At 38.6% G+C, this 15,258-nt stretch overlaps 1 protein-coding gene across 2 annotated transcripts in view; it reads right to left on the bottom strand.

Moving 5' to 3' along the window:
- Nucleotides 1-15,258, bottom strand: part of SYNE1 (spectrin repeat containing nuclear envelope protein 1) — a 255,963-nt gene that overhangs the window by 26,658 nt on the left and 214,047 nt on the right. Inside the window, exons 125-130 of one of the 2 annotated variants that reach the window (XM_074162789.1) lie at nucleotides 14,997-15,122; nucleotides 14,107-14,262; nucleotides 11,984-12,142; nucleotides 11,305-11,471; nucleotides 4,325-4,487; nucleotides 396-583 (exon numbers count right to left, since the gene is read on the bottom strand). In XM_074162789.1, coding sequence (XP_074018890.1) covers nucleotides 396-583; nucleotides 4,325-4,487; nucleotides 11,305-11,471; nucleotides 11,984-12,142; nucleotides 14,107-14,262; nucleotides 14,997-15,122 — 959 coding nt within the window. Of the gene's footprint in view, nucleotides 1-395; nucleotides 584-4,324; nucleotides 4,488-8,620; nucleotides 8,828-11,304; nucleotides 11,472-11,983; nucleotides 12,143-14,106; nucleotides 14,263-14,996; nucleotides 15,123-15,258 lie in introns of those variants that run through there. The other variant, XM_074162798.1, reaches the window with a different exon arrangement.

The raw sequence follows: 15,258 nt of genomic DNA, 5'->3' as shown, positions 1-15,258 counted from the left end.
CCATCAGTGTCTGGAGTTCTAGGGTAAACTTAAGTGTTACAAATCTTCCTTTTAGGTCATGTCCTCTAAATCTCCTGGAGTCACTGCTATCATCTAAGCTTTCTCTAGTTTCTCTCTCATGATTTCCTTGAAGTATGGGAAATATGACATCATTCCATCAAAGGCCTTGTGAGCAAAACTTGATAATTCATGTAACATGTATAAAGGCACATAGAAATGCAAGCTGAAATTTCTTTTTTTTCCCCTAGCATAACAACTATTGGCTTTTATTCAGTGTATGACCTTTTCCTGATCCCTACACCCTTTTCTTCATTACTGCAACCCTATAACATATATCCCATCCTGTATTTGTGCCTGTGAAAGCAAATACTAATTTGTAGGCATTTTAGACTTACTTAAGTCGCCTTTCCATGGACATTGCACAAATGTTCCTCCACCTTCTGTCCAGATTGCGTGTAGCCTGCTGGATAGAGTCACACTCTGCTTCTGTGGCACAGGCATCACAGTCATGCAGAAGCACTTCACACAAATTGAGAACAGACGCTACTCCAGTGCTGTGTTTCTCTATGTCCCTCTGAAGTTCCTGCAGGTGAAGAAATTAATTCTTAAGAGAAAGTGCAAAATATGCATAAATACAAATTCATTTCTCTTCTACTTATTTAAAAAAAAATATATATATTAATAAGCTTGCAAACAGGAGAAAAACATCCAATGAATACCTATTAAGAGACTGCACCTGCGCAAGTGGTGTTGCAATGTTATCAATGAGGCCAGGAGAACCTGGCAGCATGCACAGCTCTCCCAGGGACTATGAACACCAAACCATTCCCTGGGACAAACTGCCAGAGCTCTGCATGCTCAGCTGAGCATCCTTCGCATACATTTAATCAACATCACTGATAAATGGTGGAGTTATTCCCAGCCCTTTCTCATAATCACAGAGAACATAAAGCAGAAGTTAGTATGGGATGTGTGACAAGAAAGTATGTTCTTATCTACTGCAGGGTGGATGTACCCTTTCTGAATCTACTTTTCCCCTGGTGAGCTAGCTGCAAAGTGGCATGTTTGATATGGAGGTCAGCAACAGCACATGTTGAACAGTACTTCTCTAGTAGGAGATTTTTCTTCCTTCAGCTTTCCAATTCTATAGCGTTTTCATTAGAAATGGAAAAGGAAAATTCAGGACAGCTAAAGAAAATGCACTTACATGATTTTAGCACTTATCATATTTGATCAAGTATTATTTCTCCTGTCGGTTTCTTGGTTGCAATGGCTTGTTCTACACTGATGATAATGTTTCATCTTGAAGCAATGTTTCAGGTTCAGTTTTGAACTACAAGTTCAAGTTAAGACAAGCCACAAAAGTAATTGGCTACTGCTGTTGGATCAGTGCAAGTAAAGAAACCCAGCTTGACTTCTGCCTACATTTGCAATGAACCTTTAGAATATGAGATGGAAAAATCAGGATGGACAGTAACAAAGCTAAGACAACATAATTCCGATAGTGACAAAGAAGTACTAATTTGATTACACTAAAAAGTGGTATATTGAACCTAGAATGCTATTTTCACTTCTGGTTCAGGTGAATAAAAGAACTACTAGGACAATTAGGGATGTGGAAGCTTATTTAGGAGAACAAGAACTTGGCAGCTTGAGGATGAGTAGAGATAAACAGCTCTTTATAATTTTGCTAGTGAAGTAAACTGTAACACGCAAAGGGAAATACACTGTCAACATAATGTGTCTACATACATTTAAGGCCTAACTAGAGGAACTTTTCTTACAACTATCAATATGATGTTCTGAAAATGCCTTCCAGGAAGAAATGAGATCTAAACGTAGATTCTAAAAACCTCAGCAAATTTGAAATGGAGCAAGGTCAACTTGTATCAACCATCTGATTTGGTTGTTTGTGATAACTGGGGTTGGACTCAATGAGGTAATCTATTTCCTATTCTCATCTATGAAATAGAAGGCTATTTTGCGAACATCTACATGACACCATGAAGTGGAAAATCACGTTTTCTTCCTCAGCGCTGGCCCTTTCACTTTCACTTGCCTAGAAAATACTCTTTCCTTGTGATGTCCAAGTGCTTATTATTCTTTCTACCCACCCTGAAATGTTATATAAGGGTGGATACTACATGAAACACATACTCCAGACAGTTATGAGACTTGAGGTTAAGCAAGTTCAGGTAACACAATCTCCTCTCTGCTGTTTTGGAGCAGAGCAGTAGTGAGCTGCCAGTTGGTGGTCCTGAGGATTCCTAAGGTTTAAACTTTTTACTTACCTAGAGAACCTTTCTACAAATAATGTCTACACTGTTTTTTCTCCATAGCCTTATATTTCTTTCCCAGATTTAAATATTTTCTATGTTTATTAGAGAACATTTAGCCTTTGGGTTAGTTCACAAAAGAACATCACTTTTATGCACTGCTGTCACCCACCTACAGATTTTTTTTTCCTTTATCAACCCAAAAGCAATCACCATTTTTTCCACATTTCAAGTGGTTGCAGACTGAGAAAATAAACAAATAAGTAATCCTTGAAATGCAGTTCACGACCCGAGGAAAATATTGCAGTGCAGTGAAGTTACTCTACCTTTCCTGGAACATCCAGCTTCAATTGTATCTTTAATTTCAGTACAGAGACCAGCAAAGCTGATTCTTGGATGAGCTAGATGCTGAGAAGTAGCTAATGGAGTTACAGAAATTGAATTTGGTCCTCCTCTTTCACAGCATAATATTTTTAATGTAATTTTGTATACGAACAACTGTTAGTAGTATGAGCAGGGAAGACAACATGACTTCAGTGGGAGACACCATAAGATCACTAATGGAAGAAGAAAGAGGGATGAAATACTGAGAAGATGGCCAATGTCCTGTCCTTCTGAGATGTGGTGGATAGTGACAGAGCCTCTGACTAATTAAAATACTGGTTGCCATACACTGAAGGTGGGTGTTTTTTAAAAATTATTACAAGAACAATGGCTTGCAGTGTTACCAAATCAAATTATCATCAAGTTTCCAAACACGGCATCATCCTAGGATAAGACTCGCCTCTACTTCTCCCCTTTGGAGTTCAAATTAAGCCACTCACACTTCTATAGAATATCACTGCATGCTGCCCCTGCATGGGGATCACCACAAGGAAACAGTAGAAGGCAGAGATACACCAGTCTCTGTGCCCAGAATAAATCCCATAAGAAGTGGCTGTAGCAAACTGCAGGATACCTGCATAGGGATGCTAGTAAAAAAATCTCAAATATCTGCTTTGTTGACAGCAATGTTTAGCTGTCAGCACTTTATTGTCTCAGAAACACCACTCATTAGTGATGCTTGTGTGTTATAAATTATTATCCCTATGTAAATTACATATGGAATATTAATAAGCAATTCTGCACAGCCTTGTAGCAAATCAGTTGGGGAGCTGGCAAAGGCTCTGAGGGTGTTCTTGGGTCTCAGTCCCACACTTTGCTTAAAAAAGCAAAATGTCAGTTTGTACACTTCATAAATTAATTAGCCCCAAAACATTCTGGCACTCCTCTTCCCACACATTTCTTTCTCCTGGAGAAAGAACTCAGGAGAGCACCCAACTCATCTCCAGTGAGGTATGATAAAGTTATTTTTGCCAATAAATAATCAAGAGGAACACAACAGAGCAACAGTCCTCCCCAGCAATGTGCTTTAGGTAAAACTGCACCGGGCAGTGATGTGGAACAGGAAAGAGAAAGTATAGTAAATCTTCTTGGAGAAACATTAGTTTTAATGCCAAAAACAAGTTGCCTTCCCTTTTTTTCTGCCCATATCAGTGTTGACTATTTTTTCTAGCACTGCATAAAGGCTTTGGGTGCTATAACCCAAACAATTTTAATTTCACATATATAGCTCATGCAACTTTGCGTGCAAAGTGATTCTCAAACAAGCTGCAAAATAAAACTGAGTTAGAAAGATTGCTAAAAAATAGTCATTTTCAAGCATGTGCAAAATTTGCAAGGTCTAATAGGTGTCAGTTTTGCCTCTGGGAACAGACAAGTCAAACAAACAAAAACCACAAATCCCAAAGGAAAAACAATTGCAATAACTCCTTCAGGTTATATCTCTTGGTGCCTTACCTTTCTTGAAAAGGTCAATCAGCTCCTGGTGGATTCGCTGTCAAAGCCAGCAGAGGGCTCTATAAGTGACACAGTAAGTACCACTCGCCTTGATATTTAAACACTTCTTTGCCTCATGCCCTCTCAGCATTGAGCCGGGTACGGCCAGCCCAAGGACACTCTACTTCTCCCCACGTCATCGTGCACCTGATAAGTGTGTTGTATTTTACCTGCTGTTCATTTAGCTTCCTTTGTATCTCCTCAGAGTTACAAGTTTCATAGACGATAGGTTTGGACAGCTCTGACTCAATGTGGGCAAGCCAAGATCTCAGGCTACTCATGTTTTTATCCAGTTGCTGCACTGCAACGAGGGTCTCCTTCAACTTCTTTACCCTGTAAAGGAAAAGAAATGGCAGCATAAGTACACCCCGATGGAGAATTTCCACAGCATGTGTTTTGGGAAGTTTTCAGAGAAACTTTGATGGTAAGTTCTGTTCTGAAGTCTGCCTTTATTATGTAACAGAAGTACATGTGCAAATAGTCCTGCATTCATAGGTTCCAGTTCAGAAAAATTAAGAACTTAGTAATACCAGACAACATTTTCAAAGTTTCTGTACCTTATCCATTTAATCAGTACTACTGGTGGAGTGCACTGTGTGAACAAGCCTTTTTCACCTCAGTGATTTCTAAACTTTGAACGTTGTATCATAGAATGATTTGTGTCAGAAGATCATTGAGTCCAACCCCCCTGCAATGAGCAGGGACATCTTCAGCTAGGTCAGGTTGCTCAGAGCCCCATCCAACCTGACACTGAATGTTTCCAGGGATGGGGCATCTGTCACCTCTCTGGGTAGCCTGTACCAGTGTAAAGACTTGTCCTTGAATAAATAAGTTTTAGAGAGAGAAATCCAGCTAAGAACTTAGTGAGAATTCCTGAATCCCAAGGGCTGCCTCAAGTTGGTTTTGGTCTTAATGGACTACAGGTTTAAACAGATGAAATCGGAATGTAAGTGCATGGCGATTTCTAAGTAGTATGTTTCTTGAGACTCTGACCCTGTAACAACAACGTCCAGGAAAAATTACGTAGTGGGATGTTTTATTCAAGAGAACATTAAGCTTACAGAGTGAGGAAAATTTGACTAAACCTTCATCCTATCTCGATATTTTTTCCTTCAGCCTGTTTCAATTGCAAAAATGTTTGTCAGTAATTCCCTTCTTCCTATTGCCATGTTACATAACATACATTAGTGGATTCTGAAATTGTTTCTAAGCTTCTTTTTTTTCTCTATTTATGTAGTACCACAAACAATTTTGAGTAACATTCTTTTTTTTTTTTATGCTTCTACTGCTCTTCCACTTTAGTGTTTCAATACGAGAAATGTCTGAGATGAGTGCAGCTGGGAATAGACAGACTAAATAGGGTTGAAAAATACAAGATTGCCAGATTCATCAAACAAACAAAATGCCACCTGACTGTCCTATAATTCAAGCAAAGCAATTCACATTTTTTCCATAATACTAACCAGCAAATTTATCGAGTGTTTCCATATTTAATACATTAGTTGTAGCTGACCATTAAGATTCTAATCTGGATGTCCTTTTCTTAACAAAGAAAATGCAGAGATCCTAATGTCAACTTAAAAAACTTAAAAGTTAAATCCTTCAAAGTTTTGTCTCTTTCTAGCCCTCATTTTTAGATCACAGATGGTCAAACTGTGGTTCTTTAGCACCAAACATGCTTAAGAACAGTTTGAATGCATCTTCTTTGCCAGAGTCTCATGAACAACACCTGCAGGGTTGTGATATCAAAAAACATTTTGGTAATTGGAAAAAATCTGGGTAATCTGAAAATCTGGCTATGAAGGGACTGAAGTCAATACAATCATGCTGAAAGACTGCCCCACTCCCCATCCTCAGGTTATCCTGAAACGCTACTATGTGTTAAGCCTTGGAGAAACAGTAGGAGAACAACCAATGCCTGGGGGCAACATCTCCTCACCTATGGTTGTACATACAGTGCTTTGCAGGTTTGGACCAATTGAAACTTGCTCATGGGGTGAGCAAGAAGGTTGGTTATCACTCTTCTGGAACTCACATACAACTTTTCAGTCTCTGACCTTAATTAAGAGGAGTGAAATCCTCCCCATTTTCTGCTTAGATTTTCAAGGCTGGATGCCCCTGATCCTTCGCTGGCACGCTGGAGCCGGGAAGGGAACAATGAGTCATGTTAGGCCTGTGCAGAAGCAATGTCACTGTCATTTGCAAGCCCAAGCAGTGGACCAGGCTTTGCTTGTTTGCAATTGTATAGCACCCAAACCTCCATGCCGGATTTTATTTACATGTTGCATGCAGCACCTGATAAAGGGCCTGTTATTTAGAAAGTGCCCTCTTTGCCTCAGGCAGACTGCATGGGAATACAACCCTGCCACAGCAAAACCCAACCTCCTCCCAAATAGAGCTATTTTCAGTCACATGACCTAAGCTACTTGAAAGAAAAAGGAAAAGAGAGTGACATACTAAAAAAACACTCCAACCAAGACCAAAACCTAGGCCTAAACCTGCCCTCCTGCCAAACTGTTGCAATTCTCCACACCTAATTTCCAAAAGTTAAAAAAAAAAAAAAGAAAAAAAAGAAAAAAGAAAAAAGACAAGGACAACTCCCTTCCAGCCCCTGCTACATTTAATGTTAACACTGTTCTTTTTTTGTACTGAGTCTAATGTAACAGGTTCCTTGCCCATAGTACAAATAGAAGCAAATAAATGAGTGCTTCTTGGACTGTGCTGGGCTTACTTTTTTTGACTCAACTGCCATACAGTGTTGTGCCTCTAGCTACTCTGAAAACATATCTGCAAACAAGTAAGAGATGGAAATTCATCACGTCTAAGAGTTTTCCTCCTTATTTTTAGCAGGCAAGATGTCTATGCTCTTCATCTCGCTGAATACTCTGCCTGTGTACAAATAATTACATAATGCATGTGTGTCTCTTAAAAATGTAACAGTTCACAATCCTATCTTTCCATGCTAATAGTGGGCCCTGAAAGCTAATGACACTAAAAGCTCTGTTTGGAGACAAAGGTCAAATTATAAACCACTGCAGTATGGAGGATCCCTAGCCAACTGTAATTTTGACCTTTTGATATTTCATTTACAGGTTATGTTTAAACAGTTAATTATTCCAATAATCATCTCACATTTTTGTTGTAGCACCATGCATGTTACTGCAAGAGACTTGAGATAACTCCTCTCCTTGATAATGAAGACTCCGCATTGAAATCAAAGGGTTGGACCCATAACACGGTTGTTTTAAAAGCTGTTTTTTATACAAGACACACACATCAGTCTTACTGCATTTTACAAATGCTTAAGACTCTCAGAAAGGACAATACTGCAGAATTCAGTTGTTTATTTTTATGATTTACTGATGAAAACTCATCCAAAAATTTGAATGGGCTAACAATGTTTATGTTTCCATGTTCCAATTACTGTACCTCAATTTCCCCAAGGAAGTAATAACTTTAAAATGTCTATTTTACAGTAAGAAAAGACAATGGGAGAGGAACTTGGAGCTGAAATTAAGCACAAATACCTTTAAGTCAACTACTCCTAAATTAGACAGCCTTAGATTCCACTTAAACCAAAAAAGGAACAACCCTGTAAATACATAACAATGCATCATATAGAACTCATAGCTACTGTGTTAGTCATTTAGACAGCTGGTTACTAATATTAAACTTTAAAAGCAACACAAAAAAAGTCAGTAAGAGCATCTTCTATGAAACAGTGAAAAATATGATTCTATTAAAATCAGTTTAAAAATAATATTTTTATGATTAAAAAAACTTTATTGTCCAAGGTACAGTATTACTGCATACCAGGACACTAGTACTGCCAGTTATACTTGGTCTTCAGATTACAGTTTCCCCCTTCAAACAGTAAATTTCTAGAGCTCTGAACAACAACAGCAAAAATTCTAGAAAAGATATTGAGAAGAGGGAAAAATAGAAGCTGAATCAAAAATCTAGGGTGATGTAGGCTGAGTCCAAGTATTATATGCAGTTACAAACCAGTCATTAATATGTACAGGGCAGACCAGCTTCGATAAGTTAAGTCTGAAATACTTTCTTTACAGTGTCTCTCCTTCTCTGCCTTTTGCTTGTAGCCATGCCCCTTTGATGACACAAACAGCGAGCAGACAAATACAAAGTCTGCTTTCTCTCATGTGTGTACGTGCTCTTGTATTTAAAAACAGCAGTAAAGCCAGACTACAGTTTCTTTCAGATTGCTAAGAGATTCTACGAGTTCTAAGTATGCATCAGTAATGAAAAATTACTCTGGGATCCAAAAGTACTAGCTGTAAAACAAAGTATGCTGTTATCACTGTCAACTATTTTGAAACTGAGCAGAAAACAGTAATTTCTAGCTAAGGTAGTGATTTCTACATATCAATATTTCAATTAGTTTCCCAGCAACCCAAGACTTCAGAAAGAACCATATCAATCAAAAGCAAACAAAAATAGCTGCCTGCCTTGTGATATCACAATTACAGTCTGGGAGATCTGAATCCACACTGCCGTCCTCCGCCATCCTCGCAGCATGCAAGTCCTCCGCCACCACCATGAAATTTTCCAGCATTAAAAAGAAGAACTTCCACTCCAAAAGCCTGCAAACACTGTGCTTTGGGCGGGGGATGGGGGGGGAGGAAAGGGGACACACTTCTCTTTGCTGGTGAGTACTGTTCAGAAAATGTTGCACGCCAAACAAATGCCAGCAGCCGTTGCCTGATAACATGAGACTGAATGGTGACAAGTGGTCATGTTTCTAAATAAAACCTGCATTCATCAACATGTGCCAGGCTTGATCTCCAGGAATGTGGGCCGTCAGTGGCTAGGGGAAGGGATGAAAACACATACAACAAAGCCTTCTTTGCGAAGCCTGAGCAGTTGCGGCAATAGCACTGCTTCCTGGCTGTAAACATCTGTAACATTTTTTTTCACTGGGCTGACATATCAGAAAAATTCATCTGAAAGGATGAAAATGTTCTAGAAGGACAGAAACAGAAGTCTCTGATGCAGAGATGCAGCTACCTATCTGTAGCTGTCTCTTCTGCAGTTACAGACCCCCTCAGAATAGAGAGGTAGTTAAAAAAAGTGTGTAAGGAAACAGAATGTGAGAAAGGAAGAGGCCTTTATAGGTGAATGGACTGCACAGTATAAAACGAACAGGTAAAGAATCAGACTGGATGCATATTACCATTCTACATTACTAAAGCTTTTTCATAGAGCACTTTCTATTCGTTCACAGCTGTAGGAAACAAACCACTAAGAAATACGCTCCAGGCAAGGGTTGACTACAGCTTTGCAGAAAAGCACACAGGCCCTAATAATTTATTAATGCTGCCAGGGATCCAGAATATTAAAAGATTTGTTTTATTCTCAACACCAGAAAAATCAATCTGCATTTACTAGCTGCGTGCAGCCAAAATCATGTCACAGGGCACATTCCAAACTCCAAAACATCATAACATGAACACACCCCAATATATAACAACATATTCCAAAAAGCCTCTGGAGCCTTCTAAAAATTATCTTGGAGGATGCAAATCCTTTCGTCCAATGGAAATAGCCATCAATACAAGTACTTTGTACATACATTAATCAACAACTTGGGCTTTAATTGCTATCAGCCTAATCTACAGCCGAACTAGCACGATTTCCACAACCTAGCACCAACCTCTTCACCATTTACTTCACAACTTCAGCAATGCAACGTTCAAACTTTGCAGAGTTTTGTTTCCACTTCAGTAAGCACTGGAATGGAAAGGGTTGTATGTTTAATTGCATACAGTAGTGCTGAGCATGCTAGTTGAGAAGGCTAAGTTGAAAAGATGTGGAAATAAAAGTAAATAAATATTTTACATAAATTAGTTTAGAACTAGGACTTGAGACCTTCCTTTGTGATAACAGAATGAGAAAGTTTAAGTGTATGATATTGCAGTTTATATCTCCCCCCCACCATATAGCACAGAATCCTGACCCCTTACCTGTCCCTATGGGGACACTAACCTCTATTACTCAATCCACAATACAGATATTCTAAAGATGTGTTTTGCAGTTTCTGAATGCAATCACTTTTCACTAGAGCTGCCTGAAGGTATTATTTGAACATTTGTCTGAGTAGGTGTTTCAAAAGACAAACACAAAAGTATGGTAAATATACTTTATGTTCAACAACTGGTGATGTATCACATCCTCTGAAACTAGCAGGCTTCTCGACCGTAATGCACCACTTCCTGACTTAATTATTCTGTAAGAAATATACAGTGTTCGTTACTTTAAAATGAATCACTGTAAAAGGAGCTAGAGCCACCAGAATGCTTCTGCTTACATAAAATATACTGCTCCCATGTTTACAGATTTCAGAGGAGGAATGCAGTAAAACCATATGAAAAAAGAACAGATGAAAACAGATGATGAAAGTAAACAAACCCTTTTTCTGCTAACAGGACTAAAGTATTACCGATTCATATGTCCTTACATCACAGAAGTGTAAAATATAAAGTATATTTACATTTTATGAAGGGCAAAATTGTGCCAAAATTATTGTGGGTAATGGGGGAGGGAGCCTGTAGCACAACTCAGCAGAAAGTATTGAAAGAAATAAACCAGTTTCTTCACATATCAAACAACAATCCAGTATTTCTTTAAGTTAATGAAACTTGCTGTTATGTTTTTGCCCTTGAGTAAAAAGAATCTTTAAGCCCAGTGTGCATATGTCTACCTGCAGTTTCTCTTCTCCATCAGTGAAAAACCTAACCAGGCAGAAAAACTAAGACTTAAGTTTTGGAACAGCTCTTCTCGAAATCCAAAACTACAAATGCACTGTTTCAATTCCTCTGCCAAGAATTTTTTAAGAAAAACTACATTTGCCCCCAGTTTTAAGCGCTCATCTGAAGTAAGATAGTACTGGAGCAAGGCTCACTAAATCTGACTGCAACGGATCCTATGCCATTGTAACAGATGATGTTTTGAGTTAACTCTTGAAGAAATGCTGTAAAGTAAAACAGGAAGGTGAATTTCACAGAAATGTGTCGATGGTTAAGAATAAACTCATTTCACAGTTAATGATGGAAAGCAGACAATAAAAAGATTTTAAATTAATGACATCCAGCAAATTAATCCGTCCCACTTAGAAACAAAACAACTGTTTTACCTGGCTGCAATAAGATCCAGAAGATGTTGCCACCTGTCATTGATCTTGCCAAGTTTGTACTCAATCTCTGATGCCTTACTCTCATGGCTGGCTTTCGCTAGTCGCTCTCCCATTTGCTGGAGCTGGATTTTGTTCTTCTGGGCTACAGCAATTTCCTCTTGATAATCCTGGACAGTAAAGAGCAATCAGAAGTCAGGGTACTTGTTCTGAATACTCTCTGCTCTACACCACTAAAGCAACCATACAAAACTGTCAGTGAATGTTGGCTTTTTGGTGATTGGTACAGTGGACAGACAATCTCTTAAATATTAGATGTACAACCACAAACAACTTCATCAGAAAAATTAAAAAAATACCCAAAACAAAACAACGCCTTCTAGAAATGTATCTGCTATAGTTAAACTCATTATAGGCAATTCTGACTAGACATTTAGTAAAGTATTCAGATGTCTTTGACTTTGCATTCAGTTAATTTTCTGGTATCGCGGGAGGTCCTACCTCAAGAAATGAGGAAAATGTTCCATAGTGAGAGAAGAATACAAGCATACAGTCTTACTGCAACTTACAAACACAGTGGAAGGTAAAATCTCCATTTAAGCTAAATCAGTATCCTCTTTGCAAAACAAAACAAGTAACTAGTTAAAGAACAGCATGAAAGCATAGAAGCACTGCATTATACCTTTTTAAGTTTCTCAATCATTTCTTCTATGAGGATATCGCCATTTTGAGAAACCTTACTTTCCATTTGTGTCAGCCACTCACAGAGCTCCTTGTTCTTCTCACTGAAGACAGCCCACTCATTCAATCTCTCACTAACTTGCTGTCGACGTAAGGAGACCTGAAAACATTTGCACAGAGTGAATAAAACCAAAATAGTAAATGCATTTAAGAGATGCTTGAAACACTTTGTGCCGCAATGTGAACTCCTCCGGCCCTGCAAAAATGTTCCAGCTACTTAGCTGCCATTAACACAAACCGGAGCTGTACTGCAAAAACTTTGTGTAGTTCTCTGTGAGTTTAGAGGTAACTGTTAACCTCAGGTTTCCTGTTAGCTACATTCTACGCATAAAGAAAGGCATCCAAGCATTACGCTCAGTAGCCTGTCAATATCTTACTTTATAATGTCTCTAACCCAAAGGTTTCACTACAAGATAAAAAATAAGTCTTACAATTTTTGCTCACTTATAAAATGCTATGAAGTATATTAATAGTTTCTTTTTAGTCTAAGAGATTAAATAAGAAAGGAAGATATAAATGCTTGACCAAAGCAAAAAAATAGATACATATATATAGCATAGGACAAACTCCAAAAGACTCTGTAATTTTACATCAGCGAGATTTGTAAGTACAAAGGTAAATCAAAGATACACTGTTTTGCATAAGCTATTTTCTACTTGAGTCCCAATGCACTCATTTCATAGACGACTATTTCTCCTGAATGGGCAGGACACCTTGAGAGATTCCAAAGGACTGAGGTGTGCCCTGACAGGAAAGAATAGGCATAAAACATCAAACAAGTTAATGGTGTAGTTAATACAGGAGGAAGGAAAACATTGCTATGCTTAAGAAATTTCTATGGCAGTAGTACCATCTCTGACTATGAATAGTAATAGACAGACAAAGATGACACTGAAATCAAAATATCAGCAGAGGGTGAGCAGCAAAGTCATCTCTCCACTTTCAGACATTTGTACAACTACTTACTTCCTCCCCATTGTAATCTGCATAATTTCTGAGTTTATATCAGTATTTCAGCTGGAAAGATGAAGACTGCATCTGCTCTTTCATAAGTAAAAGTGATGTGTTCTTTAACTACTGTGTTAGGTTTAACAAGGGCATACACATGATCTCTCATTTCCTTTTTGCGGTTCTAAGCTTGATGGCAGCTTTCCGGAAATAAGCAGCAGTTGAACAAAGTGTTGCACTAGGTTACATCCTGAAACACTCAGTACGCACAAAACTAAGATAAGACCTCTTTGCTCGACTCCCTCCTTTACCATAAACATACATGCAGTAACTACACCGTAGTTCAGATGTATCGACACTGGCGCACTCAAAAACTCATAACAAGTTCTGTGCTGTTAATTGTGAAGCGTTTTTTCCAACTTTGGGGGTGTTCTTGAAGCCTTCACAGGTACTTTATATGAGGTCACTATTTCAGAATTAGCTCTGGTATATCTGGACTACAGTCTCTACTAAACCACAGAAATAACGTTAGGATGATCTGAAAAGCTGGGTAAGGAAGACTCCACTACCTGGATTTCTAAGTGCAAAATGGAGGCAGGGAACACACTACTAGCATGATGCACCGGAAAAATCAAACAATAGTCCTCAGCTCATTTTGCAGCCAAGTAAATAACCCTCAGACATCAAAGTCTGAAGAAGCAGAAGTTATCACCCAAACTGAAGGTACAATACATTAATGTTGAGCGAGGGAGGGACACCCTTTCTGAGCACAGCTCCTCCACCAAAGCACAGTAAACTGTGTATTACTTGGGTGTTTTCCCCAGCCAGCCATGCCACAGTCCCACAGCACACAGCGTGACTCTTCTGTTGTTTTTTCAAGGCTGCTTAAATATGACCTCATGGCCATGACAAAGTTCAAGAGAACTAGAAACACTAGCAGTAACTAAAGGAAGCATTTCAACAGATGTTTTCCCTGATTCGGCAAGAGTTCAGTTTTGGATCTGAGTGTGCCTACGTGCATCTTTACCAAAAGCTGCCACTTGTATTCAATTTTTTTTTTTTCCCCAACACTTTTGTAGCCTGCATACTCGTATCAGTGCTCAGTAATACACTTACCTGGTGGCACAGCTCCTCCCACTGTCTGTGTAGAAGCTCTATGCGCTCACTGAGGATTGAGATATCATCTGCGCTGATATATATTGACAGGGTCTCCTTCAGCAGAGAGAGGTGTGCAAGGTCATCTGTCCATCCTTCAACAGCATTCTCTAGCTCCTTAAAAGCAGCACACAAGGAAAAAGGACCAGTTTGCTAACAAATAAAAATTTCAATGTGTTGATGAAGCCAAAGATGAGCATTGTTACCCACTGACTTAAAGTCATATCTGAGCAGACCCACCATTTCAAGAAGACTGTTTCAGCCTTGTTTAAAAGAAAAAGAAAATACCACGTACCAATATTTTCAGAGTTATGAGAGGTAACTCCCCAACAGAGAATGATAAGTCAGCCTTGTAACAAGTACTCACAAACTAATATACTACTCAAATCTCTCTAAAGTTCAAAGGTTTTTGAGAATTCCCAGTATTGGTCTGGACTTCTCTGTACTTAAAATATTCTAAATCTGTAATACATTTCTAAACTGCAAAGAATACAGCAAAAAAGTGTTATCTAAGATCCCCCTCAGCAATCTCACCTCAAATAAAAAGCAATAAAACAACAGTTTAGATACCATGAGTTTAAATTCAAAGTTAGAATTTCTATAATAAAAACGCACCAGTATTTAGCACTTCTACAGTACTTTTCAGACCCTGTTCTGATCTCATTTTGATCAGATCTGTGTTTATGTTGCAGGTACTATGCTGTCCAAATGTTACGTGGATAGTTTCTTGTAACAGGGGTGGCTGACTGGTTTGCACAGTCAGTATTGTGAAGCCTATTAACAACGGAAAATGTTACTGCGCAAAGGCAGGCAAAGATGAGACAACAGTCAACAGAGAACAAGTGCTTTACCTTGCAGCGAATCTGCTCTGCATGCAACTCATCATGGTGTTCTGGCAAAGGCTGAGAAAGGTTTTTTTTGAATGATCTTAACTTCTCCAGGGAGTCTCCTATGCCCTTTTCACATTTTTCCCAGTCCTGAAGGCAGAATGTTTATTAGACTTCAATTCAGATCTGGATTATACTTATGTCAGTTGATTTGCCTAACTAACCACTAAACAATGAAAACTTTTGCATAATAATAACATGCCCTGAAATCCCTCTCTAGAGAATA

The sequence above is a fragment of the Numenius arquata genome, chromosome 2, assembly GCF_964106895.1.
Source record: "Numenius arquata chromosome 2, bNumArq3.hap1.1, whole genome shotgun sequence".
NCBI classification, from domain to species: Eukaryota; Metazoa; Chordata; class Aves; order Charadriiformes; family Scolopacidae; genus Numenius; species Numenius arquata.
The sequence above is the reverse complement of the archived record's forward strand: the minus strand, read 5'-3'. Positions and strand labels throughout refer to the sequence as shown.